At 50.7% G+C, this 27,262-nt stretch overlaps 1 protein-coding gene across 2 annotated transcripts in view; it reads right to left on the bottom strand.

Annotated features, from left to right (window-relative positions):
- Positions 1–12,683: 12,683 nt before the first annotated feature.
- Positions 12,684–27,262, bottom strand: part of LOC308125542 (glycogen debranching enzyme-like) — an 82,950-nt gene continuing 68,371 nt past the window's right edge. For both annotated transcript variants that reach the window (XM_080489394.1, XM_080489393.1), the window contains exons 27-33: positions 26,743–26,878; positions 20,489–20,601; positions 19,776–19,987; positions 19,483–19,580; positions 16,423–16,510; positions 16,218–16,351; positions 12,684–12,850 (exon numbers count right to left, since the gene is read on the bottom strand). In XM_080489394.1, coding sequence (XP_080345520.1) covers positions 12,733–12,850; positions 16,218–16,351; positions 16,423–16,510; positions 19,483–19,580; positions 19,776–19,987; positions 20,489–20,601; positions 26,743–26,878 — 899 coding nt within the window. In that variant the 3' untranslated portion in view covers positions 12,684–12,732. The remainder of the gene's footprint in view (positions 12,851–16,217; positions 16,352–16,422; positions 16,511–19,482; positions 19,581–19,775; positions 19,988–20,488; positions 20,602–26,742; positions 26,879–27,262) is intronic.

Here is a 27,262-nt window from a genome sequence, read left to right as displayed (position 1 = left end):
TTAGTCCCATAGAGATTATAAACTGTAGACTTGAGACTGATAGTCCCATAGAGATTATAAACTGTAGACTTGAGACTGATAGTCCCATAGAGATTATAAACTGTAGACCAGAGACTGTTAGTCCCATAGAGAATATAAACTCTAGACCAGAGACTGTTAGTCCCATAGAGATTATAAACTGTAGACTTGAGACTGATAGTCCCATAGAGATTATAAACTGTAGAATTGAGACTGTTAGTCCCATAGAGATTATAAACTGTAGATTTGAGACTGATAGTCCCATAGAGATTATAAACTGTAGATTTGAGACTGTTAGTCCCATAGAGATTATAAACCCTAGAACAGAGAAGGCATCTGTGGGGGCTTTTCCAGCAGAACGAACCAGGTTTTAGTTCTGGTCCAGTACCGGAGCCAGAGCGGGGCCAGAGCAGGGCCCGAGCGGGACCAGAGCGGGGTCAGCGCGGAGGTCAGAGCGGACCCAGAGCGGAGGTCAGAGCGGGGTCAGAGCGGAGGTCAGAGCAGACCCAGAGCAGAGGTCAGAACGGACCAAGAGCAGAGGTCAGAGCAGACCCAGAGCGGAGCCAGAGCGGGGCCAGAGCGGAGGTCAGAGCGGGGTCAGAGCGGAGGTCAGAGCAGAGGTCAGAGCGGACCCAGAGCGGAGCCAGAGCGGGGCCAGAGCGGAGCCAGAGCGGGGTCAGAGCGGAGCCAGAGCAGACCCAGAGCGGGGCCCGAGCAGGGCCGGGGCGGGACCAGAGCGGGGTCAGAGGTCGATATAATAAGTTGTTCCCTGAAGTTAATAATATGAGGGAAGGAGATCATTTAAAGGCGATGGTGGAGCCATGGCTCTAGAGCTGCAGAGCTCCTCTTGTCAGTCAGCTGGTGGATCTAGAATCTAGAATCATTATTTTTCAGGCTTTTCATGGTGACATGTTTGTAACTAACTTCACTTCCAGGTCTTGTCTCACATTATGACCGCAGGCTGAGGTCTGCATGAGGCAGCAGGGGGCGCTCCGCTATGAGACGCTCCACAGAACTTCTTTATAATGAAGCCAGACTTCTGGTTCGACAGTGTTGGGATTTATGGTTGGTTATTAGCGTTAAATTAGTGTAAGTAATAGATCACAGAAAGTAATAAAGCACTGGAAGTGATTTATGAAAAATTTTAATTATTAATGGAAGTAAATGGTCATTTACTTATTAACAACTCCTAAAGTAATTGAGTACTTACTTAAAAGTTAATAAATCATGCCTTAAATCAACACACTTAAGTATCAAACATCACCTAACACGGAGATCTAATCTATTAAACAGCAACACTATGTACAAAGAGTGTGTGTGAGTGTGCGTGTGTGTGTGTGTGTGTGTGTGTGTGGGGGGGGGGGGGGGGGGGGGGGTCTGGAGTGATGAGGGTGATGGGTGTAATGACCCCAAACGTCCAGCAGGTGAAGGCAGACGTTGGCGGGTCAATGTGAGTGGGTGTGATGACCACGAACATGGAAGGCAACGCCAAACAAATTAAAATGATAACAGATCCCAAACTATTCACCTCAAAGGTTAAAAACTGGCTGAAAACAAGACAAGAATGTACCCACTTATGAAATACTACTATGTCTACAGGGAGGGAGGAACTGTGTTTTACTGTAGTGAAGGAGGGAGGGAGGGAGGGAGGGAGGGAGGGAGAGGGGGGGAGGGGGGAGGGAGGGAGAGGGGGAGGGAGGGAGGGAGAGAGGGAGGGAATGTGTTTTACTGTAGTGAGGGAGAGAGGGAGGGACTGTCTTTTACTGTAGTGAAGGAGGGAGGGAGGGAGGGAATGTGTTTTACTGTAGTGAGGGAGGGAGGGAGGGAGGGAGGGAGGGAGGGAGGAAATGTGTTTTACTGTAGTGAGGGAGGGAGGGAGGGAGGGAGGGAGGGAGGGAGGGAGGGAGGGAGGGAGGGAGGAAATGTGTTTTACTGTAGTGAGGGAGGGAGGGAGGGAGAGAGAGAAGGAGGGAGGGACTGTGTTTTACTGTAGTGAAGGAAGGAGGGGAGAGAGGGAGTGAGAGAGGGAGGGAGGGAGGGAATGTGTTTTATGATAACAGGTAATTGTGAATCAGATATTTACTCTGTGCATTCTGTGTATTTCTGCTTGTCTGATGTATCTTGCTGTTCTACAAGAGAAGAGAAGAGAAGAGAAGAGAAGAGAAGAGAAGAGAAGAGAAGAGAAGAGAAGAGAAGAGAAGATATCCTTTATTTATCTCACATCTGGAGAAATGTGCAGTGGTACAACAGGATAGTAAAGAGAAAGAAGTACACATAGCAGAAACTAAAAAAAAGATAAAAATACAATATAACAGAAGAATATGCACACTGTGCCTATAAGTGTGGACATGTACAGAATATGGGGGTGGATGTATTTTACATAGTAAATACGTTCTTATAGATTATTATAGTTATTGCACCACGTCTTTCCCAGTTGCAGTGGAGTGATATTGTCCGGTGGTGGTGTGCAGTGGTCTCCTGGGAGCAGGCTTGGTTGAAGAGTCTGACTGCAGCAGGGAGGAAGGACCGGCGGAGTCTCTCCTTCAGACACCGCGGGTGGAGAAGCCTGTCACTGACGGAGCTGCCCAGTGATGTGACGGTACCATGTAGGGGGTGGGAGACGGTCTCCATCAGGGATGAAAGCTTCTTCAACATCCTCCTGTCTCCCACCACCTCCACAGGGTCCAGGGGGGGCAGCCCAGGACAGAGCTGGCAGAGCAGGTGAACTCCCAGGTACTTATAAGAGTCCACTATCTATGTACTGTTGTTTCCTCTTTTACCCTCTGAAAAGCTCTTCCAGGGATGAGAGTTGCAAATTAGTGTTGAGCTATATACTCTATGTGCAATAAATCGGATTTTATCTATGTATATTGCTCTGTCCCTGATAAATAACTACATTTAAAAAAAAAAAAGTCTTTGACTCGAAACCTGAATAAGGTTCTTCTGGTCCAGAAGTGGTCTGTTTACCTGAAGTGTCTGTATTCTCTGGTTGAGTCACCGGAGCGTACACAACCATGTCCCCTTTGGTGCTCGGTTTTGTACCATTGAGAACCTGTTCAAGGTTAACATGGCGAGCGGTGGTGAGGGTTTTGGTTGTGACAATGAGGAGAGCGGTGTCATGCATGTCGTCACTGGTGACATGCATGACACTAGGCACCATCAGTTCAAGGTTGTGAAATGAACTGTCAGTTAACATCTCTAATGATGAAGATGCGGTCACTTTAATCTGACCGTGTGTCAGATTCTGGATCGTCGGGTCGAGATCTGGAATGTGAGGCGACGAGGGACCTTGGTTAAGGTCTGAAGTGACTCTGCTGAAAGTGAGCGGTGGCTCGGAACTTTGAGCAGGTCGGCGTTGGTGACAGATTTCTCTGACCAGGGCGCCAAAGGTGCCTCAGGAACCGTGGTTCCATTCATGTGTGCACCCCCCACGGTGTGGTGAGCGTGCAAAGAAGTACTCATGTACAAAGAAGTACTCATGTACAAAGAAGTACTCATGTACAAAGAAGAACTCACGTCCTTCAGTGACAGGAGTAGAGTGGTGTGCTTGAAATGGGTTTGAAATGGGCAGAGCGAGGGTGTCGACACCCCCTACCACTACTGAGGTGTATAAGCGGTTGGCATAGCCATCGCTCACAAGATTACCTAAGAATGTCAAAGGGGGCCTCTCTGTTGGTTCTGGGGGTCTCTTTGACTTCCTGGATCTCCTCCCCCTCCTCCTTACAAAGAGGACTCTATGTGTGGAGGGGAGGGGCATCCGGCCTAGTCATGCGGTCAGTGGCTGGGAGTCCGGTTCCTCGGGGGAGCCGGGTCCCTTCTGACCAGGCGGGTTCCAGTCCTGCACCACCTCTTTGATGCAGGTTTCTGGTCTGACCTCGGCCATGGTTGTTAGACTTACCTCTCCGTTGGGAGTGGTGAGGTGTTGGCCTACCTGATCTCTTACATCTGTGTGGTTGTCCACCTCGTGGTCGAGGTTGTGGACATCTAACGGGCCCCCCATCCGCAGCAGGTGCGGGGGAGGGGACCTTGTGACCTACAGGTGCCAAGTTTGGGGTTAGGGTTAGGGTTAGGGTTAGCCCTAACCCTAACCCTAACCCCCAGAGTAATGGTCTCTGATGGCAGGAGGGAGGGACTCCATGTAAACGTGGACGCTCCTGGATGTCGTCTTCCAGAGAAGCTTCAGCTTCTCCCGTGACGAAGGATGAGGCAGGTCGAGGAGGCAGCGCTCAACCTCCCGGAGGTAGTCCTCTATACTAACCTCCAGGTTGTTTGGGTCGAACCGCTCTATGTCCTCTGCAAGGGACTCAAGTTTGCGGGTCCGAAGACCGCGTTCCCTTAGGGGGCCGGAAAGGTCCGAGTCATCTGAGCTGGACCCCCCTGGTTCTCTCCGGCGGAGAGAGTGAGGGACGCGATGACCATGAGGGTCTCCAGTGAGTGGAGGACCAAAGCAGATAGCACTGGGAGGTGCTGGAGAATAACTCTTTACTTTCTCCTGAAAAGGAGTGAAAGAGCTGTGAGAGCGCATTGTGGTGCGGCTGAGCACCGATGGATGTGTGTCATAGCACACCGGGAACCTGACGGGACAGCTTCAAGTCTGTACTCACCTGTGGTGGGCGGTCCACCTGACTGGACCACTTCAGGACTGTATAGACCTGGAGGAGGCTGTCCATCTGACTGGACATTTTCCAGACTGCTGAGATGTGCAGCGTCTCTGCTGAGAGCTGCACCAGGTTTTACCCCAGCTTGGTTTGGACCTGACTCATCTTCTGATGAACCATCAGATGATGAGTCTGTTTTAACTTCTCTCTCAGAAGTTTGGGTTTGTGACCCAGTAGGTTCCGTGTACGGAGCCTGATCGTCCCTGGCCTGGACCTCCTGTCGCAGGCGGGAGTTCTCCAGCTTCAGCTGGGCATTGTTAATCCTCAGCTGCGAACTGTAAAGTTGCAGCTGGGAGAGCTGCTCCTAGGTTTCAAGAGCTTGCAGCTCGGCCTTGCGCTGGTAGAGCAGTGCAATGTGGTCTAAAACATCCAGAATGGTGAGCTCTACCTGACCAACCGGGTTCCTCACAGAGCTTAACAGCTGCCTGATCTTTGCTTCACAGGTCTCTGAGCTGTAGCTGTTGAGGTTTCTTCTCTCCTCTGTGGAGAGGCATAGGAGACCAGCGACCACAGTCTGCAGGGCTGGGTCATGTGGCTCCCGAGGAGTCTCTGCTCCGAGGACGCAGTGTCTCTGACTACTCATGGTAGGAGTCTCTGCTCCGAGGACGCAGTGTCTCTGACTACTCATGGTAGGAGTCACGCGAAAGCTGTGTTTTAAAAAGTGCCAAAATGTTGTTAATGCACAGGTGATGGTTACACCTGTGGCTTACAACCCTATAGGATGCTGCTGATGCACAGGTGAGAGCTGAACCTGTACATTAACAACATGGAGCATTACACTCCTATAGTCAATGCTGATTGCTCTAACTGTAACCTCTCAAGTTAACAGGGTGTGTTTAGCACCTTGGGTGAGCAATAGCTGTGTTAGTGTACTTTTCTCTACGCCAGAAAGAAAACAAGCATGAAAATGCAAGAAAAAGGCTCTAACCACTTCACAAACACAAGTGACTTTGCTTAGCAGTGCTGTAACGTGTTCTTCGAAAACTAAGTTCTGCCAGAAACAAAGTTATCGGTTGTACAACTAAAAAGACAATTCTGGATAAATTATGCAGATATTGTGACAATACTGGTTTTAAAACACCTCACACGGGGCACCATTATGTTGGGATTTCTGGTTGGTTATTAGCATTAAATTACTGGAAGTGATAGCTTACTGAAAGTAATAAATCACTGGAAGTAATTTATGAAAATCTTTAATTATTAATGGAAGTAAACAGTCATTTACTCATTAACAACTCCGAAAGTAATTGAGTACTTACTTAAAAGTTAATAAATGCATTAACAAAAATTATCAAAAATTATTTATTAATGAAAATTATTAATTTGCATAAATTTGTTATTTATCTATTAATAATGAAAAGGGGGGGGCACCACCAGATAAACTGGAAATAGCTAATACCAAAATATCAGTCTTGTTTGTAAAAGGTTTATTTAAGTTAGTTAATATTTCTGATTAAAAATATAACAATGTTAAATAAAAGGGAAGGTGTGAGATCCGAGCACAGACTGTTACAAACCAGTGAATTGTCAACAATAAATACACAATAATCACCAAGAAGCGTTCAATTCAGCTAACAGGCGTTTATTAACAACATTGGAAAGTCTTTCTCTCATTCTAACACTGGGGGGGGGGGGGGGGGGGGGGGGGGGCGTCCCGTCCCGTCCTGTCCTGTCCTGTCCTGTCCTGTCCCTGTGTGTTGAGCCTACCAGATGAAGCAGTTCTTTCCAGAGCTAACAGTCTTGTGCCAGCTGCTCTGCATTCTCCTCAGCAACTCCATGTCGTTGGAGGTCGTCCGTAATGACCTCGAGCCATCGGGTGGAGGTTTGCCTCGTGGTCGTCTCCAACCTGCGGCCCTTGTGCCAAACTGGAGAATGGCTCTTGTCGGATGGTCCGGAGGAGGGCGGAGGACATGGCTGAACCAGCAGGTGTGACGTAGTGCAGCCAGGCGGGATGCGCTGGGCTGGCACCTTCGGGCTCTAAGCACTTCCTGCTGGGGCCACCTGATGTTCTGGATGGTTCTGAGAGCCCTGCTATCAAAGCCATGGATTCTGGCAGCCAGAGTCTTGTTAAAGGGCCAAGTGTCCGAGCCATAAAGCAGGATGGAGAGTACTGCAGAGTTGTAAATCCAGGAGATGGTCTGGTGCTGCCAGAGTGGTTTCCGGAGAGACTGCAGAGCTGATGCAGCCAGGGCTCTTCTGTGGACAATCTCTGCTTTTAGTCCCCATTGTCTGTCACTATGGACCCCAGATACACAAAGTTCTTGACAGGCTCTACAATGTTGTTACCGAGCCGTATGGGAGGTGATCCGGTCCATCACCGACATACATGAACTTGGTTTTGGTCCAGCTCACTTGGAGGCCGAGCTTCACTGCCTCTTCACTGTATATACCCAGAGCGTCTCTCAGCTGACTGGATGTGCTGAGCAGAATGGTGTCGTCAGCGTACTCCAGGTCAGTCAGGTGGGAGCTGCCGAAGGACACTCCGGGGACCCGCTCACAGACCCCCAACATCAGATGGTCGTGAGCAGCCACGCAGCCTTGGCGACGGGAAACCAGTCCGAGTCTCTGCCGTTCATACGGACACAGCTCTGTGCTCTGTCTGCCACTACAGGAAGTCTTTCTCTCATTGTAACGCTGCCCCCTGCTGGCTGTCTGCCACTACAGGAAGTCTTTTGCTCATTGTAACGCTGCCCCCTGCTGGTTGTGTGACACTACTGCCAGGAGCATTGGATGTGTACGGTCTCTAATGTCTCTAATGTCTCTACTGTATCTACTGTCTCTGATGTCTACTGTCTGTACTGTCTATACTGTCTCTAGTGTATCTAATGTCAGTACTGTCTACAGACTCCACTGTCTCTATTGTCTCTAATGTCTCTACTGACTATATTGTCTCTAATGTTTGTAAAATCTCCAGTGACTCTAATGTATCTACTGTCTCAAATGTATGTAATGTCTGTACTGTCTCTAATATCTCTAGTGTCTCCACTGTCTCCACTGTCTCTACTGTCTATAACGTCTCCACTGCCTCTAATGTCTCTACTGACTCTAATGTCTCTACGATCTCTAAGGTATGTAATGTCTCTAGTGACTCTAATGTCTCTTAGGTCTCATGTCTCTTATGTCTCTACTGTCTCTATTGTCTATACTGTGTCTTCTATCAATAATGTCTCTACGGTGTCCACTTCTTCAATTGTCCACATTCACACAGTATAACCTGCTGCATGTGCGTGTCTCTGCTTTCAGTACTAAAACTAACAACAGCATCAACTAGTGGCCAGGCATGGAAACTGACGTGGCTTTCTTTTTTTTTTTTCTTTTTTTTTTTCCCTTGTCCTGTTCGGCAGCTTGGGCCAACAATATGATGTGATTGAGAGCCTTCGGAGTCAGAACAGATTTTGGTCTTGCAACAGGGAGAGACCTGGAGTCTCCTCCTGTTGCCTTCTCCGTCAGAAGATGGCATGGCTGCCGTACACGACCGGGGGGGGAACGCTCAAAGAGAGAGAGAAGAGAAAAGAGAGAAAAAGGTTGAGGGAGGAGGGAGGAGGGGATAGGGGGATAACATACAATATCCTTGTGCTACATATATTATTTGCAGTTATCACACTGATCCAAATATTTTCCAACTGTTTTTGGATTAAACCAGCCTGAGCTGCTCTATCTAGACAGTAAGATGATTTCTTAGATTAACCAGCCTGAGCAGCTCTATCTAGACAGTAAGATGATTTCTTAGATTAACCAGCCTGAGCAGCTCTGTCTAGACAGTAAGATGATTTCTTAGATTAACCAGCCTGAGCAGCTCTATCTAGACAGTAACGTGAAGCAGGAACATGAATTAACAAAGAGGCGACAACAAAAGAGGAACATGACCTCCAAAATTTGAGCAAATGATGATAGAGAACAAGCAACTTCAGAAGCACCTTTCGTGAGGAGTGGAAGTGTGTGTGTGTGTGTGTGTGTGTGTGTGTGTGTGTGTGTGTGTGTGTGTGTGCGTGCGTGCGTGCGTGCGTGCGTGCGTGCGTGCGTGCGTGCGTGCGTGCGTGCGTGCGTGCGTGCGTGCGTGCGTGCGTGTGTGTGTGTGTGTGTGTGCGTGTGCGTGTGTGTGTGTGTGCGTGTGGTTTGTCCACTGGGTGGGACCGGAACTGCTGTGGGGGGACCCGTGGCGAGACCCCGGGGGCCGAGGCCGTCGGGCCCAGACACCGCCACCCCGGCAGACGGAAGCCCCCCAGGCCCGGGGAGACCCCAGCGAACCACCCCAGAGAGCCACGTCCCCGCCCAGCAGAGAGGAATCCCCCCCAGGCAAGAGGGGCCCACAAGAGAAGGATAAAGGGCACAGGGCCCCAGGCCCCGACCCAAGCCGCCAAGCCGAGAAAAGGCCGGAGCAGGGCCCCTGGGCCGAGCGGGTCGAGAGCCCCCCCAACCCCGGCGGCGAGTCACACCGCACCCCCGGGAACAGGCCCACCCACCGCCCCCCCCCCAACCCGGCAAGGCAGAGACGGCCCCAGCCGCCGCGCCCCAGACCAGCCCCGCCCCCAGACCCAGGAAAGCGAAGGCCGGCCCCGGTCGGAGGACAGTCAACTCTACACCCCCAGGAGCCTCATATCCCACCCGCCCCATGACCCTCCCCCCGGGTTTTAATTGAAATACCCAACCCCTGACCCACCCCCCACAGACACCCACCCCTGACGCAGACGCAGACGCACACACACACACACACACACACACACACACACACACACACTCGGGACGGTGGGGGAGTGATGACTCTCGCCCCCCCAGGCCGCCGGCCGGGCCCCCACCCGGCCACCGCGGTGTCCCAACCTCCACTAATCCAACAGCATAATGGAGAAGGAGCACCGCGCCCCAGCCCCCCCACGAGCGCCATGCCCGAGGGAGCGCGCCCCCCGCATCCCAGCCGCACTCACCCCGGGCCGGGGCGGGACCCCAGCAGGAGGTGCTGGGGGGAGCCACGTCTCCCGCCCTTCCCCTGCCCTATATGTGTGTTGGATGTATGTAAGGGTGTGTCTTTGTGTTTTTAAGAGGTGGATGCAATGTGTGTGTCTATGGTGCGGTTTAAAATTGGGGGGTAGCGGGGCCCGGGCGTTCTACCGCTGACAAGCGGCAGAACCCCGAAAGCGGCTTACCCCCTCAAGACCCTGCGTGACTAAGTGTGGTTAAAATTGTGGGTGGTGCAAAGTCGGGGGAGGACCCAGACCGCAGTTAAGTAGCCCGGACCCCCCACCTAGGCACCGCCCCACTGTTCCCTATTGTGGAGTAATATAAGGTGAGGTAAGGCAGGGAGGGTTCTGAGGGAGGGGGTCCCCCCGTCGCTAGGACCTTGGCCCAGCTGGACCCCCCGCGCTGCCCCACCCCACCCCCGAGCGGCCGGCCTAGGACCCGGGGAGCCACACCCCCCCCAACAAGGCGCCGTAAGGGGACCCGGGCAGGGAGCCCCCACCCCACCCAACGGCCAGACAGCAGAGTCTGAGACCCGCAGGGCCCAGTGCGAGCCCAGCCGGAGGCCAGTGGTCAGGGCACCCCCCCTCATTCGCCCACACAGCCCCACCCCCAACACACACACACACACACACACACACACACACACACCCATCAGGCCCTGGAGGTCACTCTCAGTCAACCGTCCATCCAGAACCCGGAGCCCCCCCGTCCCCCGCTCCCCCCAATCCAGGAATGAGGCAGACCCGGAGCGCGGCAGCAGGGGCCAACCCGCCCCACCGGGGGAGGGGGCCAGAGGGAGGACCCACCCCCAGCGCCGCAGCGGGCACCCCCGCCGGAAAGGGGGAGGCCCCGCACCCCCAGGGCCCGGACGACCCGCCCCCAACCCCCCCCAGCCGACAGCCAAGCCGGGGCCCGACGCCCAGCCCCCCCACCCCACCCCAGCGGGCCCAACCCCCGCCCAGGGCAGAGCCCCCCCCACACCCCCGCCCAGGACTCCCCAGGCCAGGCCGCAGCCCCCCAGCATAGACGCTAGGACCCCCCCGAGCCACATTGCCATGAAAACACACATCGTTGTGACTGTGTCTGCAGTTGCTATGGAAACGGATGTCGTTCTGGGTGTTTCTGCTGCTGCTGTGGAAACGGACATCTTTTGCAGAACATGCAAAGGATTTTGATAATGTTATTTCTAACTTTGCTCCATTTGGTCACTGTTTATCCATTCTTACTTAAACTAGTTGTGTACGGAGCTGGACGAACATTCACCTTATGACAGTAAAAACAAAGAGGTCCACCAGAGAAGTCTTACTGGCTTGTTGCTGCAGCTGAGGAGCTGAGAAGATCCTGACGTGACGACGAAGGAACCAACAGGAGCCGAAGAGCCAACTTCTCTGGCCTGTAGCAGGAAACCAACGAAGGGCCTTGAGGCTGGAGCCTGCAGCTGGACTAGGACGCAAACCAACCAACACACAAACAAACATTGATTTCTTGCTAACAAAAAACCTTGTGAGGAACTTCCTGTCCCTCCCTAGACTCACCTGTGACGTCCGGTCCCTCTCTGGACTCACCTGTGACTTCCTGTCCCTCCCTGGACTCACCTGTGACTTCCTGTCCCACCTTGGACTCACCTGTGACTTCCTGTCCCTCCCTGGATTCACCTGTGACGCCCTGTCCCTCCCTAGACTCACCTGTGACTTCCTGTCCCTTCCTGGACTCACCTGTCCGACCTTGGACTCACCTGTGACTTCCTGTCCCACCTTGGACTCACCTGTGACTTCCTGTCCCTCCCTGGATTCACCTGTGACTTCCTGTCCATCCCTGGATTCACCTGTGAGGTCCTGTCCCTCCCTAGACTCACCTGTGACTTCCTGTCCCTTCCTGGACTCACCTGTCCCACCTTGGACTCACCTGTGACGTCCTGTCCCTCCCTAGACTCACCCGTGACTTCCTGTCCCTTCCTGGACTCACCTGTCCCACCTTGGACTCACCTGTGACTTCCTGTCCCTCCCTGGACTCACCTGTGATGTCCTGTCCCACCCTGGACTCACCTATGACGTCCTCTCCCTCCCTGGACTCACCCGTTACTTCCTGTCCCTTCTTGGATTCACCTGTGACGTCCTGTCCCTCCCTGGACTCACCTGTGATGTCCTCTCCCTCGCCGTAGGCCACTGTGAACGGCGATGCATCAGTCTGAGGACTCAGTCCAGAGTGACGAGGCCTCATGTCCTCACAGTTTTCAACAACGTCTCCCGAGCTGAAGGACCGAACTGGACCCACACACAGGAGCAGCAGCAGCAGCTCCATCACCAGCTCCGTCACCAGCTCAAGCACCGATAGGACCTGCAGAGAAACCAGCTGCGCTACAAAGCCTCTATTGAGCTGAGCGTCTCGGGTGACGACAAACAAAGACTGAAAGAATGTGGAACAGAGGAGGAGCCTGACGGAGGAACCGGCTAAGAACTCCACCTGGCAACCTGGTCCAGAGCTCCACCCCTGGGTCTGGTCAGTACCTCCACCCCTGGGTTTGGTTAGGAGCTCCACCCCTGGGTCTTGTCCAGAGCTCCACCTGGCAACCTGGTCCAGATCTCCACCTGGCAACCTTGTCCAGCGCTCGACCCCTGGGTCTGGTTAGCAGCTCCACCCCTGGGTCTGGACAGTAGCTCCACGACTCCACTGGAATCTCGCTATGCGGGCCGCTGCGCCCCCTAGTGTTGATTCTGGTCAACACACCGAACTTGACGTCTAGACTGATATTTTGGTATTAGTTCTTTCTACATTCTGTGGTGGTTCCCTTAATAAATAATGAATAAATAACCAATTAATTCATTAATAATTTTCCAATCAAAAATTTGTTTCGCTAATTTGTTAACTTTAATAACTGAAGTACTTTAAGAGTTGTTAATGAGTAAATCAAAGTTAATTTCCACTATTAATAAAAATTTTCATAAATGACTCCCAGTAATCCATTAATTCGTAATTAATGATTAATAACCAACCATAAATCCTCTCAGAGGTGAAGACCTTCAGTCAGGTAATGAACACACACACACAGACTCGTGGTTCACCGTGGCTCTTTAATGTGCTTCAGGAACACTGGAAGAGGTCAGAGGTCGTACAGGAGCTCCAGCATGGAGGCCATGGAGGGGGCGTGGCTCTCACAGCTGAAGGGGCAAGGAAGTCCGTTCTCATTGGTCAGCTCCGGAAGACCTTTCCAGGGAGACCTGCATGCAGCACAAGTTAAGTGACTCTGTGGGTCCATCCGAATTGTCCCTCCTGTCTCCTCCTCTATTACTTCTGCTTCACACCGGAAGTGTTTTTGTGGCGGCCATGATAAGGACTGTCTGAATTCTGAATAAGCAAAGGAAAGGAGGCTCCTTTAGCTTAAGCCCCGTTTCCACAGTGCCCCTTGGTACCGGTGCCGGTCAGGTGGGGGTTGACTATCCGTAACCAGACCCGTATCAGTGCCGCGTTTCCATTACACGGGGAACGGTTTGAAATGTAGGCGGGGTTATGAACGGTTGCGTAATCATGCAGGATGTGACGCCATAACGGGAGGACATTTTCAAAAAAGTTTCCTGATTGCTGCAGAAGAACTGATTGGAAATGGCTGCTTGCTGGGAGAACAGGTCGTCACGGACCAATGAGCAGACGGCAGTGTTGAAGCTCCTCCCCCTCATATCCTGAACATTGTGCCTGGTACCCCAAGTGGAGGGGCAGCGAGAAATGGTTACCAATGGTACCGGTTGGTAACGGTTCTGAGTCAGTGGAAACGCACAACAACTGGTTCCGACCTGACCCGTACCGGCACCAAGGGGCACTGTGGAAACGAGGCTTTAGAAACCACATTTTAAACCGCACCTTAGACACACACATTGCACCCACCTCTTCAAAACACAAAGACACACCCTTACATGCATCCAACACTCCACAGGGTGGGGGAAGGACGGGAGATTTGGCTCCCCCCAGCACCTCCCGCTGGGGTCCCATCCCGGCCCGGCGTGAGTGCGGCCGGAATGCGGGGGGCGCGCTCCCTCGGGCGTGGCGCTCGTGGGGGAGCTGGGGTGCGGTGCTCCTTCCCCATTCGCTGTTGGATTAGTGGAGGGTGGGATATCGCGGTGGCCGGGTGGGGGCCCGGCTGGCAGCCTGGGGGGCGAGAGGCATCACAACCCCCCCCCCCTCCCCCAAGTGTGTGAGTGTGTGAGCGTCTGTGCGTCTGTATCTGTGTCTGTGTCTGAGTCTGTGTCGGGGTAGGGGTGGGTGTCTGTGGGGGGGTGAGTTTATCGATCAAGATCGGGGGGAGATCATGGGGTGGGAAAGTGGGGGGTGGGGTATGAGGCTCCTGGGGGTGGAGAGTTGACTGTCCTCTGACCGGTGCCTGTTCGAGCCTTTGCTTTCCCGGGTCTGGGGGCGGGGTTGGTCCGGGGCGCGGCGGCTGGGGCCATCTCTGCCTTGCCGGGTTGGGGGGGGGAGGGGGGGGGGGGGGGCGGTGGGTGGGCCGGCTCCCGGGGGTGCGGCGGGCCGGCTCCCGGGGGTGCGGCGGGCCTCGCCGCCGGGGTTAGGGGGGCTCTCGGCCCGGGGGCCCTGATCCGGCCTTTTCTCGGCTTGGCGGCTTGGGTCGGGGGCTGGGGCCCTGTGCCCTTTATCCTTCTCTAGTGGGCTCCTCTTGCCTGGGGGGGATTCCTCTCTGCATTCTCCATCTGGTGCTCTCTGGGTGGGGGCGTGGCTCTCTGGGGTGGTTCGCTGGGGCCTCCCCGGGCCTAGGGGGCTGCTGTCTGCCGGGGTGGCGGGGTCCAGGCCCGATGGCCTTGGGCCCCGGGGTGTCGCTACGGGTCCCCCCACAATAGTTCTGGCCACACCCAGTGGACAAACCCCACACACACACACACACACACACACACACACACACACACACACACACACACACACACACACACACACACTTCCACTCCTCACTAAAGGTGCTTCTGAAGTTGCTTGTTCTCTGTCATCATTTGCTCAAACTCTAAAAATCATGTTCCTCTTTTGTTGTTGCCTCTTTGTTAATTCATGTTCCTGCTTCATGTTACTGTCTAGATAGAGCTGCTCAGACTGGTTAATCTAGAAAGTCATGTTACTGTCTAGATAGAGCTGCTCAGGCTGGTTAATCTAGAAAATCATGTTACTGTCTAGATAGAGCTGCTCAGGCTGGTTAATCTAGAAAATCATGTTACTGTCTAGATAGAGCTGCTCAGGCTGGTTAATCTAGTAAATCTTCTTACTGTCTAGATAGAGCTGCTCTTGCTGGTTTAATCTAATAATAATTGTAAAGTATTTGGATCAGTGTAATAACTGTAAATAATATATGTAGCACAACAAGGGTATTGTATGTTATCCCCCTCCCTCCCCCTCAACTTCTCTTATCTTCTCTCTCTTCTCTTCTCTCTCTCTTTGAGAATTCCCCCCCGGTCGTGTACAGCAGCCATGCCAACTTCTAATAAAGCAGCAACAGGAGGAGACTCCAGGTCTCTTCCTGTTCAAGAGCAAAAACTTGTTCTGACTCCGAAGGCTCTCAATCACATCATATTGTTGGCCCAAGCTGCCGAACAGGACAAGGGGGAAAGAAGAAGAAAAAAAAAAAAAACGCTTAGGAACCACTGATGCTTCCTTTAGAACCTCCTTCAGAATAGTAGTTCTTTCCCCACCATGGCAGACGTCACTAACGTTGCATTATTATGATGTCACTAAGTGAAAGTGCTGTCCGACTGCCACACCACCGTGATCACCTTTCACTAACTCCTTTAGGAAGCCTCCTAACACCTTTCACTAACTCCTTTAGGAAGCCTCCTAACACCTTTCCTAACTCCTTTAGGAAGCCTCCTAACACCTTTCACTAACTCCTTTAGGAAGTCTCCTAACACCTTTCACTAACTCCTTTAGGAAGCCTCCTAACACCTTTCACTAACTCCTTTAGGAAGCCTCCTAACACCTTTCACTAACTCCTTTAGTAAGTCTCCTAACACCTTTACTAACTCCTTTAGGAAGCCTCCTAACAGCTTTCACTAACTCCTTTAGGAAGTCTCCTAAGACCTTTCACTAACTCCTTTAGGAAGCCTCCTAACACCTTTCACTAACTCCTTTAGGAAGTCTCCTAACACCTTTCACTAACTCCTTTAGGAAGCCTCCTAACACCTTTACTAACTCCTTTAGGAAGCCTCCTAACAGCTTTCACTAACTCCTTTAGGAAGTCTCCTAACACCTTTCACTAACTCCTTTAGGAAGCCTCCTAACACCTTTCACTAACTCCTTTAGGAAGCCTCCTAACACCTTTCACTAACTCCTTTAGGAAGCCTCCTAACACCTTTCACTAACTCCTTTAGGAAGCCTCCTAAGACCTTTCACTAACTCCTTTAGGAAGTCTCCGAACACCATTTCTTAACTCCTTTAGGAAGCCTCCTTATGCCTTTCCTTAACTTCTTTAGGAAGCCTCCTAACACCTTTCCTTAACTCCGTGATGTCATCCAGGGGTTAAGGTAAAGTCGATAGTTAAGGAGTTAGGAGGGACAACTTGGACGTACCCCATGTTGCCATGCTGTGTGTCGCTGCTCTTACCTGTGCAGGTGGGCGGAGTGATGTGACAACATCTTCTTCACCAGGAGGACAGTGGAGGCGTATCGGTCTCCTCCCAGTTTCTTTGCAAAGTAGAGTTTAGCTCTTAGAAAATAAGCCAGAGGCCAGAGCCATTCCTGCAGGAGAAAGAGGTGATGAGCCTCAGAGCCCAGAGGGAGGCTCCTGGGAACATCTGCTGCTCACTTACTGGACCCTGGTGGTAGTTAAAGCCTCCAGCCTGGTGGAAGTTCTGCTCGTCCAGGTGGACGTTGTAGGTTCCACAGTACACCGAGTCACTGAGGGGCAGAACAGGAGAAGATCAACCATTCATCCAACCATCCAACCAACCATCCTACCATCTAACCAACCTACCATCTATCCAACCATCCAACCACCCTCCATCTAATCAACCATCCAACCAAACTACCATCTAACCAACCAACCATCTAACTAAACTACGATCTCACCAACCATCCAACCATCTAACCAACCAACCATCTAACTAAACTACGATCTCACCAACCATCCAACCATCTAACCAACCAACCATCTCACCAAGCATCCAACCACCAACCAACCAACCACCAACCAACTAACCATCTACCCAACCACCAACCAACTAACCATCTATCCAACCAACCATTTCACCAACCACCAACCAACCAAACCCCAAACACTCCAGGTAAACTTTTCTTTCTATGTAAGATCACGACGCACATCTCCGGAAAACGATGGTGTCATCCTGACCCCCCCCCATCGCAGTTCGTGATGTCACCTAATACCCACAACCTGCTCCAGGTGGCGCTGCAGAAGCCACTGATACTAGTCGCTTTAATGAGGCCATACTTTAGAGTTCTCGAGTACGAGGAGGAGCAGGGTGCAAACCAGGGGGGGCTCAGCCCCCCTAGATGAGACATGAGCCCCCCTGAAGATATAATTTGTGAAAATGTATGTATTGTCATGATCATGTGTAAAACTAAGTTATTACTTAGGTGTGATTTTCGTATGAGGGTGACTCATTGCTCGTTCACTTTAATAAAGAGCATGCAGTTCCTGTATTCACCACCGTTGAAGCGTGGCGCTGTCTGAAAACGTTGCTTGATTCAGACTCGCACTTATCATGAAATCTTGATTGGTGTCTATGGCAGTATTTAGCAGCCAGCCATTATGTCGAAGAGACAACAAGGAAACCTACTTTGTCCTTTTGGTTTCACAAAGAAAAAAAAGGCGACAAAAAAAGGCGACAAAGGAGCAGCGACATGCTAGTTCTTCGGCAGATGCTAGCTTGAAGACCGCCGCTGCACCTGTCGGGAACGCGGCGAGTCCGCTGGAGAGGAAATGGAGGAGTTCCACCACTGGAAATTTCAAGATAAAGCACCAGGCAAAACATTGGGAAAGCTTTGTCCAGCCAGCAGAAGACATCTCAGCCCCTCCCAGAGTGTGAGCGAGGGTTCTCTGCCGCCAGGAACACCCACAACAAGACTGTGTGAGAACGTCCTCTCATGGCTCCTCGTGTGGATCCTAATGGACCCCTTTTTGAGAGATTGGACCCAGATGTGCTGATATGTGTTTATATGTGTTTAGATGTGCTGATATGTGTTCATATGTGTTCATATGTGTTTATATGTGCTGATATGTGTTTATATGTGTTTATATGCGTTTATATGTGCTGATATGTGTTTATATGTGCTGATATGTGTTTATATGTGCTGATATGTGTTTATATGTGTTTAGATGCGCTGATATGTGTTTATATGTGTTTAGATGTGCTGATATGTGTTTATATGTGTTTATATGTGCTGATATGTGTTCATATGTGTTTATATGTGCTGATATGTGTTCATATGTGTTCATATGTGTTTATATGTGCTGATATGTGTTTATATGTGTTTATATGTGCTGATATGTGTTTATATGTGTTTATATGTGTTTATATGTGCTGATATGTGTTTATATGTGTTTAGATGCGCTGATATGTGTTTATATGTGTTTATATGTGTTTATATGTGCTGATATGTGTTTATATGTGTTTATATGTGTTTATATGTGTTTATATGTGTTTATATGTGCTGATATGTGTTTATATGTGTTTATATGTGTTTATATGTGCTGATATGTGTTTATATGTGTTTATATGTGTTTATATGTGCTGATATGTGTTTATATGTGTTTAGATGCGCTGATATGTGTTTATATGTGTTTATATGTGTTTATATGTGTTTATATGTGCTGATATGTGTTTATATGTGTTTATATGTGTTTATATGTGCTGATATGTGTTTATATGTGTTTATATGTGTTTATATGTGTTTATATGTGCTGATATGTGTTTATATGTGTTTATATGTGTTTATATGTGCTGATATAAGTCAAGTAGGCGTGTTCCTGCTTGTACCAATGGATGTATTGTGAGTCAGCCCTCGCTCTGACGGGCGTGCATTGTGTGCTTACGTTCACACCCCCCCACCCCCAATGATTGTTTTGAGAACTCCGGGGAGAAAGACGGTTTTGTCTGGTGTGGACAAAGCCTCAGGGCCACGTCTGTTCTACACTTTAAGGAGGTTGTTTTCAAGCCATCGATGGGATTAACAGGTTGATCTTTGGCCAGTTAAAAGTTGATCTTTACACCAATCCTACTGTTCAATCTCTGGTTGGGTCGTCAACTACAGCTTCTTCTGGGTCTGCTGGGATTGGGGAGCCAGTGACCCTCACAGTGTCAGCAGCTAGAGAACCCTTCAGCTGGCTGCAGCTCTGCCACGTTGATCCATGCACTGTTCAGACAGCACGTTACTACAGTAACACCTTCATCACTCTGATCATCACCTGATCACCGATACTGCTCAGGTGTGCTGGGCGTGGCCCAAGATTTGATTCAGCTGTGTTGAATTATTCTTAACAGGATGTGATGTAACAATGACTCATGTCTGTAAATACATTTCAATACTTCCCTGTTAGTTTACATGTCAGTGGTCAAATGTTTTTAAAATGTTTTTGGCAATAAAACAATACAGCAGGAGTCATGGATTGATTCTGTATTTTTACAATCTAGAATATAAAAGCTAAAATAGACTGTACATCTTTGCTCTTTGTCTGACATGAAACGTGATCGTGGCTTGAAAAAGGTTGGTGAAGAAAACAAGAGCTGAGTTCATCTAATTAATCTGAATGAACTAAATTAATCTGAATGAACTAAATTAATCTGAATGAACCAAATTAATCTGAATGAACCAAATTAATCTTCACACTTCATTGATCAGACGTGACTCACTCAGGATCCAAGGTCTTCATCCCCAGAGGCCCCAGCAGCTTCTCCTCTGCCACTGAGAGGCAGTGCCAGGCCTTCTGCAGCGAGAAGAGCTCCGGAGCCTGGAGACACACACACACACACACACACACACACACACACACACACACACACACACACACACACACACACACACACACACACACACACACACACACACACACACACACACACACACACACACACACACACACACACACACACAGCTGAGTGGCTGCTTGTTGCTGGAGCGATCCCAGGTGAAGCAGGCTTCTCACCAGCACCATGGCCACAGTGAAGTTGGGTCTCAGCTGGTAGTCACACCAGGGGCTGGAGGCCCCCAGGCTGTCCTTGTAGATGCCTCGCTTGTGGATCAGCTCGGGGTGTTGGTCCTCACAGTCCTCTGGCTGGTGGGGGATGTAGAAGCTCTTTTCAAAGTTCTCCTGGATCCTACGATCCCAGTCCTCGTAGGAAACACTGACAGTTTCTCCTGGAGGAGGCAGGAAGAGAGGATTATTGAGCACAGCTCAGCTTGGCACACTGGGGGTGCATCCTAATAGTTCTGACGGGAACCTCGAACTGAATTCTCTGCCACAGGGGAAAGTGAGAGAAGTCACCTTTATATCATTTATATATATAAACAATACATTTTGAGTTTTTTCACCATGACAGACGTCACTAACCTTCACCACCGTCTGATTATTATTACGCCACCTCCACCAGCCTCTACCAATGCTACGTCACTTCTACCACCCTCTACCGATGCTACGTCACCTCCACCAGTGTCTACTGATACTATGTCACCTCCACCAGTCTCTACTGATGCTATGTCACCTCTACCAGTGGTAGAATCTCTACCACTGGTAGAGTCTCCAGTCTCCAGTAAGTCTCCATCCAGTCTCCAGTCAATCTCCATCGAGTCTTCAGTGTCCAATCAGTCTCTCGTCAGTCTTCAGTCTCCAGTCAGTCTCTAGTCAGTAACATAACGTACCTGCTCTGCTCACACTGACAAGGCCATATGGAAAGTGTCCATCGCTGTGGAGCTTCTTGATCCAGCGAACTGCAGACTTGCTGAGCCCCACCAGCTCTACCGCAGACCCGTCCCTGGAAAGAAGACCAATCCAGTAGTTCCATCATCTCAACTCGTTTCAAATTAATGTGTGGCAGAGAGGTGAGGCAGCACACCTGGTAGGGTTCAGGTGTGCTGCCTCACCTCTCTGCCCATAAGGAAGAACCGCTGGACACAGGTGACAGGCGGGAGACACAGTACTACAGAGTCTTTAATTTAATAGAAGAATAATGGTTTATGGAACATCTGACTCCGTGACTCTGTGGGTGAACCAGACAGTGGCGTGCATCACTGCCACAACATGAAGGTCAATAAAACCCCTGACTCATTCCAATAGCAGGCCACTCTGTAGGCGGGCCGACCACCTGTGCAGGGTCATCATACCAATTGGACAGACAGTGACCAAGGTCCTTGTGATCCTCTGAACTTATTGGAAGTTCCAAAAACCCAGAAGCAAAATCCCAACAAGGAAATCTCTGGAGGTGTGTGAGGATTCAGGTGTGATTTGACGGAACAATGACTCATCAGGAATGGCACCAATCTGAATTCTGTACCGTGCATCACTAGAATCCTAGGAGACATGGCTGAGACATCACGCCTCAAACAAGTCAGGTCAGTGACTGGGTGTGTGTGTGTGTGTGTGTGTGTGTGTGTGTGTGTGTGTGTGTGTGTGTGTGTGTGTGTGTGTGTGTGTGTGTGTGTGTGTGTGTGTGTGTGTGTATATATATAGAGATAGATATAGATAATAGATATAGATAGATATAGATATAGATAGATAGATAGATAGAGAGAGAGACAGACAGAGAGAGACAGAGAGAGATTATAGGTATATATACAGTATATACATATATGACTCCACACACACCAAGCTATTCAACCATCAGCACCTGACAGTCCAGGGTCTCCTGACAGTCCCAGGTCTCCAGACAATGTGCCGGGTCTCCAGGGTCTCCTGAGAGTCCAGGGACTCCTGACAGTCCAGGGTCTCGTCAGAAAGGTCCAGGTGAGCTGACAGAGTGTCTACAGTGAAGCATGGTGGAGGCACCATCAGATTGCAGGGCTTCCTCATGGCTAACACTTGAGGAGTTCAGGTGTTTTGTTTACGTTGTATTGAACAAGTCCGATGGTACGTGGAAGATGACACAGACACAGTAACATGCAAACCCCCCAAGGGGAGGCGTATCGGATCCAGGTCCAGGATACTGGTCTTCATGATGGTCTGGCTCAGCAGGCTGGTCTTCATGGTGGTCTGGTCTTCATGGTGGTCTGGTCCAGGATGCTGGTCTTCATGATGGTCTGGTCCAGCAGGCTGGTCTTCAGGGTGGTCTGGTCCAGGATGCTGGTCTTCATGATGGTCTGGATCAGGATGCTGGTCTTCATGATGGTCTGGATCAGGATGCTGGTCTTCATGATGGTCTGGATCAGGATGCTGGTCTTCATGCTGGTCTAGTCCAGCAGGCTGGTCTTCATGCTGGTCTAGTCCAGCAGGCTGGTCTTCATAGTGGTCTGGTCCAGGATGCTGGTCTTCATATTGGTCTGGTCCAGGATGCTGGTCTTCATGGTGGTCTGATCCAGGATGCTGGTCTTCATAGTTCTGTGTTCCAGATTTGTTGCCGTTAAATAACTGAATGTAAACATTGCTTCGATTTCATTTATTGACCACGAACATGAACACTAAGACCACTGCTCCTCTAGGGTGGAGCACATTACACCCCCCCCCCACACACACACACACTGAGGGTGGAGCACATCCCCCCCACACTGAGGGTGGAGCTCATCCCCCCTGCCTCCTGTGTATCAAAGGACTTCAGAATGGTCCTTCTGCTCTTGAAAGCTTTGAAGGGTCTCGGCCTAAATCATCTCAGATTGACTTGTAGAAGATCAAAGCTCCAGACCTCTGAGGTCATCAGGGAGAGGTTGACTCACTGTCCCTACAGTCAGAAGAAACAAGGTGAAGCAGCTTTTAGTTCCTACCTCCTCACCTGTGGAACAAACTTCCTGAACACCTGAAGACTGCTGACACACTCACTTCTTTTAAATCAGGACTTAAAACATTCCTAGATACACAGGATGTAGAATAAACAATAGATTTTACTTACTTAGTAAACTAATCTGAATAAATCTCTTATCTTATTATTATACTGTTCTTCATTATTTGTGATAATGTTTTTCTTTCATTTCTTTTAAAGCTTTAAAGTATTTCTTTATTCTGTATTTCTTTCATTTCTTTGTAAAGCTCTGTGAGTTGCTTTGTGTTTGGAAGATGCTCTATAAATACATTTGCCTTGCGTGGCCTCTTTCTCTCTCTTTCTCTCAATCTCAATGTCTTTATCTCTATCTCTCCTCTTACCTTGAACTGGATCAGCAGAAAGACTCTGAGTCTGGTTCTGCAGGTTTCTCCACCTCTCAGGATGGTTCTGCAGTTACCATGGCAACTGACCAGACTGGTTTTCTAAACAAACACTCTTTTCTGAGATCTTTAGTTACTGTTGTTTGTTTCCATGAAACATGGGACTGCAGAGGAGGAGGTGGAGAGGGAAGTGAAGGAGGAGGAGATGGAGGAGGAGAGGAAAGAAAAGGAGGTGGAGGAGGAGAAGGAGGAGGAGAGGAAAGAAAAGGAGGTGGAGGAGGAGAAGGAGGAGGAGGGGAAGAAAAGGAGGGGGAGGAAGAGGAGGTGGTGGAGGAGGAGAGGAAAGAAAAGGAGGTGGAGGAGGAGAAGGAGGAGGAGAGGGAGAAGAAGGAGGAGGAGGAAGAGGAGGAGAGGGAGGAGGAGGAGGAGGAGGGGAAGAAAAGGAGCGGGAGAAGGAGGAGGTGGAGGAGGAGAGGAAAGAAAAGGAGGAGGAGGAGAAGGAGGAGGAGGGGAAGAAAAGGAGGGGGAGGAAGAGGAGGTGGTGGAGGAGGAGAGGAAAGAAAAGGAGGTGGAGGAGGAGAAGGAGGAGGAGAGGGAGAAGAAGGAGGAGGAGGAAGAGGAGGAGAGGGAGGAGGAGGAGGAGGAGGGGAAAGAAAAGGAGCGGGAGAAGGAGGAGGTGGAGGAGGAGAGGAAAGAAAAGGAGGAGGAGGAGAAGGAGGAGGGGAGGAAGAGGAGGTGGTGGAGGAGGAGATGAAGGAGAAGGAGAAGAGGGAGAAGGAGGAGGTGGTGGAGGCGAAGGAGTAGGAGGTGGAACAGGAGAGGAAGGAGAAGGAGGCGGAGAGGGAGGGGAAGGAAGCGGAAGGAGGAAGAGGAGGTGGTGGAGGAGGAGAGGGAGGAAAATGAGGAGGGGGAGGAGGAGAGGAAGGAGGATGAGGTGGAGAGAGAGGTGAAGGAGGGGGAGATGGAGGTGGAGGAGAAGGAGAGGGAGAGGAAGGAGGAGGAGGAGAGGAAAGAAGAGGAGGAGGAGAGGGAGGAGGAGAAGGAGGAGGAAGAGGAGGAGGAGAAAGAGGAGCGGGAGGAAGGAGGAGAGGGAGAAGGAGGAGAGGGAGGAGGTGGAGGAGGAAAGGGAGGAGGTGGAGGAGGACAAAGTAAGAGAATGGACGTGGGGAGAGGAAAGAAGAGGAGGAGGAGAGGGAGGAGGAGAAGGAGGAGGAAGAGGAGGAGGAGAAACAGGAGCGGGAGGAAGGAGGAGAGGGAGAAGGAGGAGAGGGAGGAGGTGGAGGAGGAAAGGGAGGAGGTGGAGGAGGACAAAGCAAGAGAATGGACGTGGGGAGAGGAAAGAAGAGGAGGAGGAGAGGGAGGAGGAGAAGGAGGAGGAAGAGGAGGAGGAGAAGGAGGAGGGGGAGGAAGAGGAGGTGGTGGAGGCGAAGGAGTAGGAGGTGGAACAGGAGAGGAAGGAGAAGGAGGCGGAGAGGGAGGGGAAGGAGGCGGAGGGAGGAAGAGGAGGTGGTGGAGGAGGAGGTGGTGGAGGAGGAGAGGAAGGAGAAGGAACAGGAGAGGGAGGTGGAGGAGGGTGAGATGGAGGTGGAGAAGGAGGAGAGGGAGAAGAAGGATGTGGAGGAGAAGGAGGAGGGGGAGGAGGAAAGGACGGAGGAGGTGGATGAGGCAAAGGAGGACAGGAAGGAGGAGGAGGTGGAACAGAAGAGGAGGTACAGGTGGAGAGGGAGGTGAAGGAGGAGGAGGTGGAGGAGGAGAGGAAGGAGAAGGAGGAGGAGGAAGAGGAGGGGTGGAGGAGGAGAGGAAAGAAAAGGAGGAGGAGGAGAGGGAGGAGAATGAGGAGGTGGTGGACGAGGAGGTGGTGGACGAGGAGAGGAAGGAGAAGGAGGTGAAGGAGGAGGAGAGGGAGAAGGAGGAGAGGGAGAAGAAGGAGGATGAAGAGGAGGAGGTGGAGGAGGAAAGGGAGGAGAAGGAGGAGAGAGGGGAGGAGGAGAAGGAGGAGAAGAAGGGGAAGAGGAGGAGGAGAGGGAGGAGAGGGAGGAGAATGAGGAGGGGAAAGGAAGATGAGGTGGTGGGGAGGAGAGGAAGGAGAAGGAGGAGGAGAGGGAGAAGGAGGAGAGGGAGAACTAGGAGAGGGAGGAGGTGGAGGAGGAAAGGGAGGAGGTGGAGAGGGAGAAGGAGGAGAGGGAGCAAGTGGAGGAGGAAAGGGAGGAGGTGGAGGAGGACAAAGCAAGAGAATGGACGTGGTCCCACTGGAAGGAGCAGGACAAAGCAAGAGAATGGACGTGGTCCCACTGGAAGGAGCAGGACAAAGCAAGAGAATGGCACCAGAACCTTTCAGATATCTTAACAACTAAGGAATGTATAGGCATAAGAAGTTTACTAATTAGTGCAATATTCTTAAAGGTAATTAGTACACAAATCTGTGACCAAACACTTGTTACATAAAACACTTAGTTAGTTTCTTTAATAATCAAGATATCTGAATGAAACTTTCAGGGAAGGTGTGTCTCTTTATACTCTTCAATCTGAAGCAATAATACTATATATTTTAAGTTTGTTCTTGGTCTGAAATACATTTGATAATATTAAGGTTGTAGCTACCACACCCTACTACCATACTACTATATACTCCATACCACCACATCATATTTATTGTATTAGTCACTTTTTATCCATATACATGTTTTTTTATTATATTGGTCAATAACAAATCAAATCCTGTTCCTCCTCCTCTTCCTCTTCCTCTTCCTCTTCCTCTTCCTCTTCCTCTTCCTCCTCCTCCTCCTCCTCCTCCTCCTCCTCCTCCTCCTCCTCCTCCTCCTCCTCCTCTTCCTCTTCCTCCTCCTCCTCCTCCTCCTCCTCTTCCTCTTCCTCTTCCTCCTCCTCCTCTTCCTGCTCAGTCAACTTTTTTTCTGAATCATAAAAAGTTATGAAACTTCAGGATTAGAAAGTCAAAATAATCACGAGTCCCTGAGCAAACTTTGGATCACCAAAACAATAATGGCGGCGGTCAGAGCTCCACCTGGCTCACCACAGTCACACACCAGTGGAGGCTGCAGCCATGCAAGGCACCGTCACTCCACTTGGGGCAGTTTGTGGTTCAGTGTCTTGCTCAAGAACACTTCAGCATGTGGGCAGGCAGAGATGGGAATTGAACCTGCAACCTTCTGATGGAGACGACCGCTCTACCAACCGAGCTATACATCACCTCCAACAGCCTCTATTGACGCTACGTCACCTCCACCAGCATGTGTTGATGCTACGTCACGTCGACCAGCCTCTGTGTCGACGTGACGTAGCGTCTATGCTACTGTAGGCTGAGCTGCTGGTATTGAGAGTATCATTCATGTTTAGCATGTAGCATTGCGCCTGAAACCTTTTAGCACGTAGCATGTAGCATGTAGCATGTAGCACAGCTCAGGGTAAACTAGTGAGCGACATGGAGCTAACTGCTGGTCCAAATGTTGCTGAAGTGAATGAAGGAGAAGCATCTGATCATTTGGAAATGTTGGTGTCATCAGGGCAGTTTGGTCCAGAGTCAGGGGCAGCTTGTTCCAGAATCAGAGGCAGCTTGTTCCAGAGATAATGGCAGTTTGTTCCAGAGTCAGGGGCAGCTTGTTCCAGAGTCAATGGCAGTTTGGTCCAGAGTCAGAGGCAGTTTGTTCCTGAGTCAGGAGCAATTTGTGTAGTTTTGGACTGTTAGCGGAGGGTGTAGCACATACCTGGGTGTAGCAGGGCTGTCAGTGGAGGTGTAGCTCATACCTGGGTGTAGCGGGGCTGTTAGTGGAGGTGTAGCAGGATTGTTAGTGGAGGGTGTAGCTCATACCTGGGAGTAGCAGGGACTCCTCTGTTCTGGGCTCGCTCACTCTCCCCCATCTTGTCCATCCAAGTTCCACAGTTGAAGCGGTTCCCCCCGTAGATGAAGCCAGTGGTTTGGTCCACTGCAGCTTCTACATTAAATCCTAGAAGAACAAGAGAGACTTAAGCAGGTCCTGACAGAACCGTCTGGACCACTACCCCAGGTCCTGACAGATCCGTATAGACCACCAACCCCAGGTCCTGACAGAACCGTCTGGACCACTAACCCAGGTCCTGACAGAAACGTATAGACCACTACCCCAGGTCCTGACAGAACCGTATAGACCACTACCCCAGGTCCTGACAGAACCGTATAGACCACCAACCCCAGGTCCTGACAGAACCGTCTGGACCACTAACCCAGGTCCTGACAGAAACGTATAGACCACTACCCCAGGTCCTGACAGAACCGTATAGACCACTACTCCAGGTCCTGACACAACCGTATAGACCACTACTCCAGGTCCTGACACAACCGTATAGACCAC

This window comes from Lipophrys pholis (assembly GCF_963383615.2).
Source record: "Lipophrys pholis genome assembly, chromosome: 20".
In the NCBI taxonomy this organism is placed as follows: domain Eukaryota; kingdom Metazoa; phylum Chordata; class Actinopteri; order Blenniiformes; family Blenniidae; genus Lipophrys; species Lipophrys pholis.
This window is presented reverse-complemented; position numbering and strand designations above follow the sequence as displayed.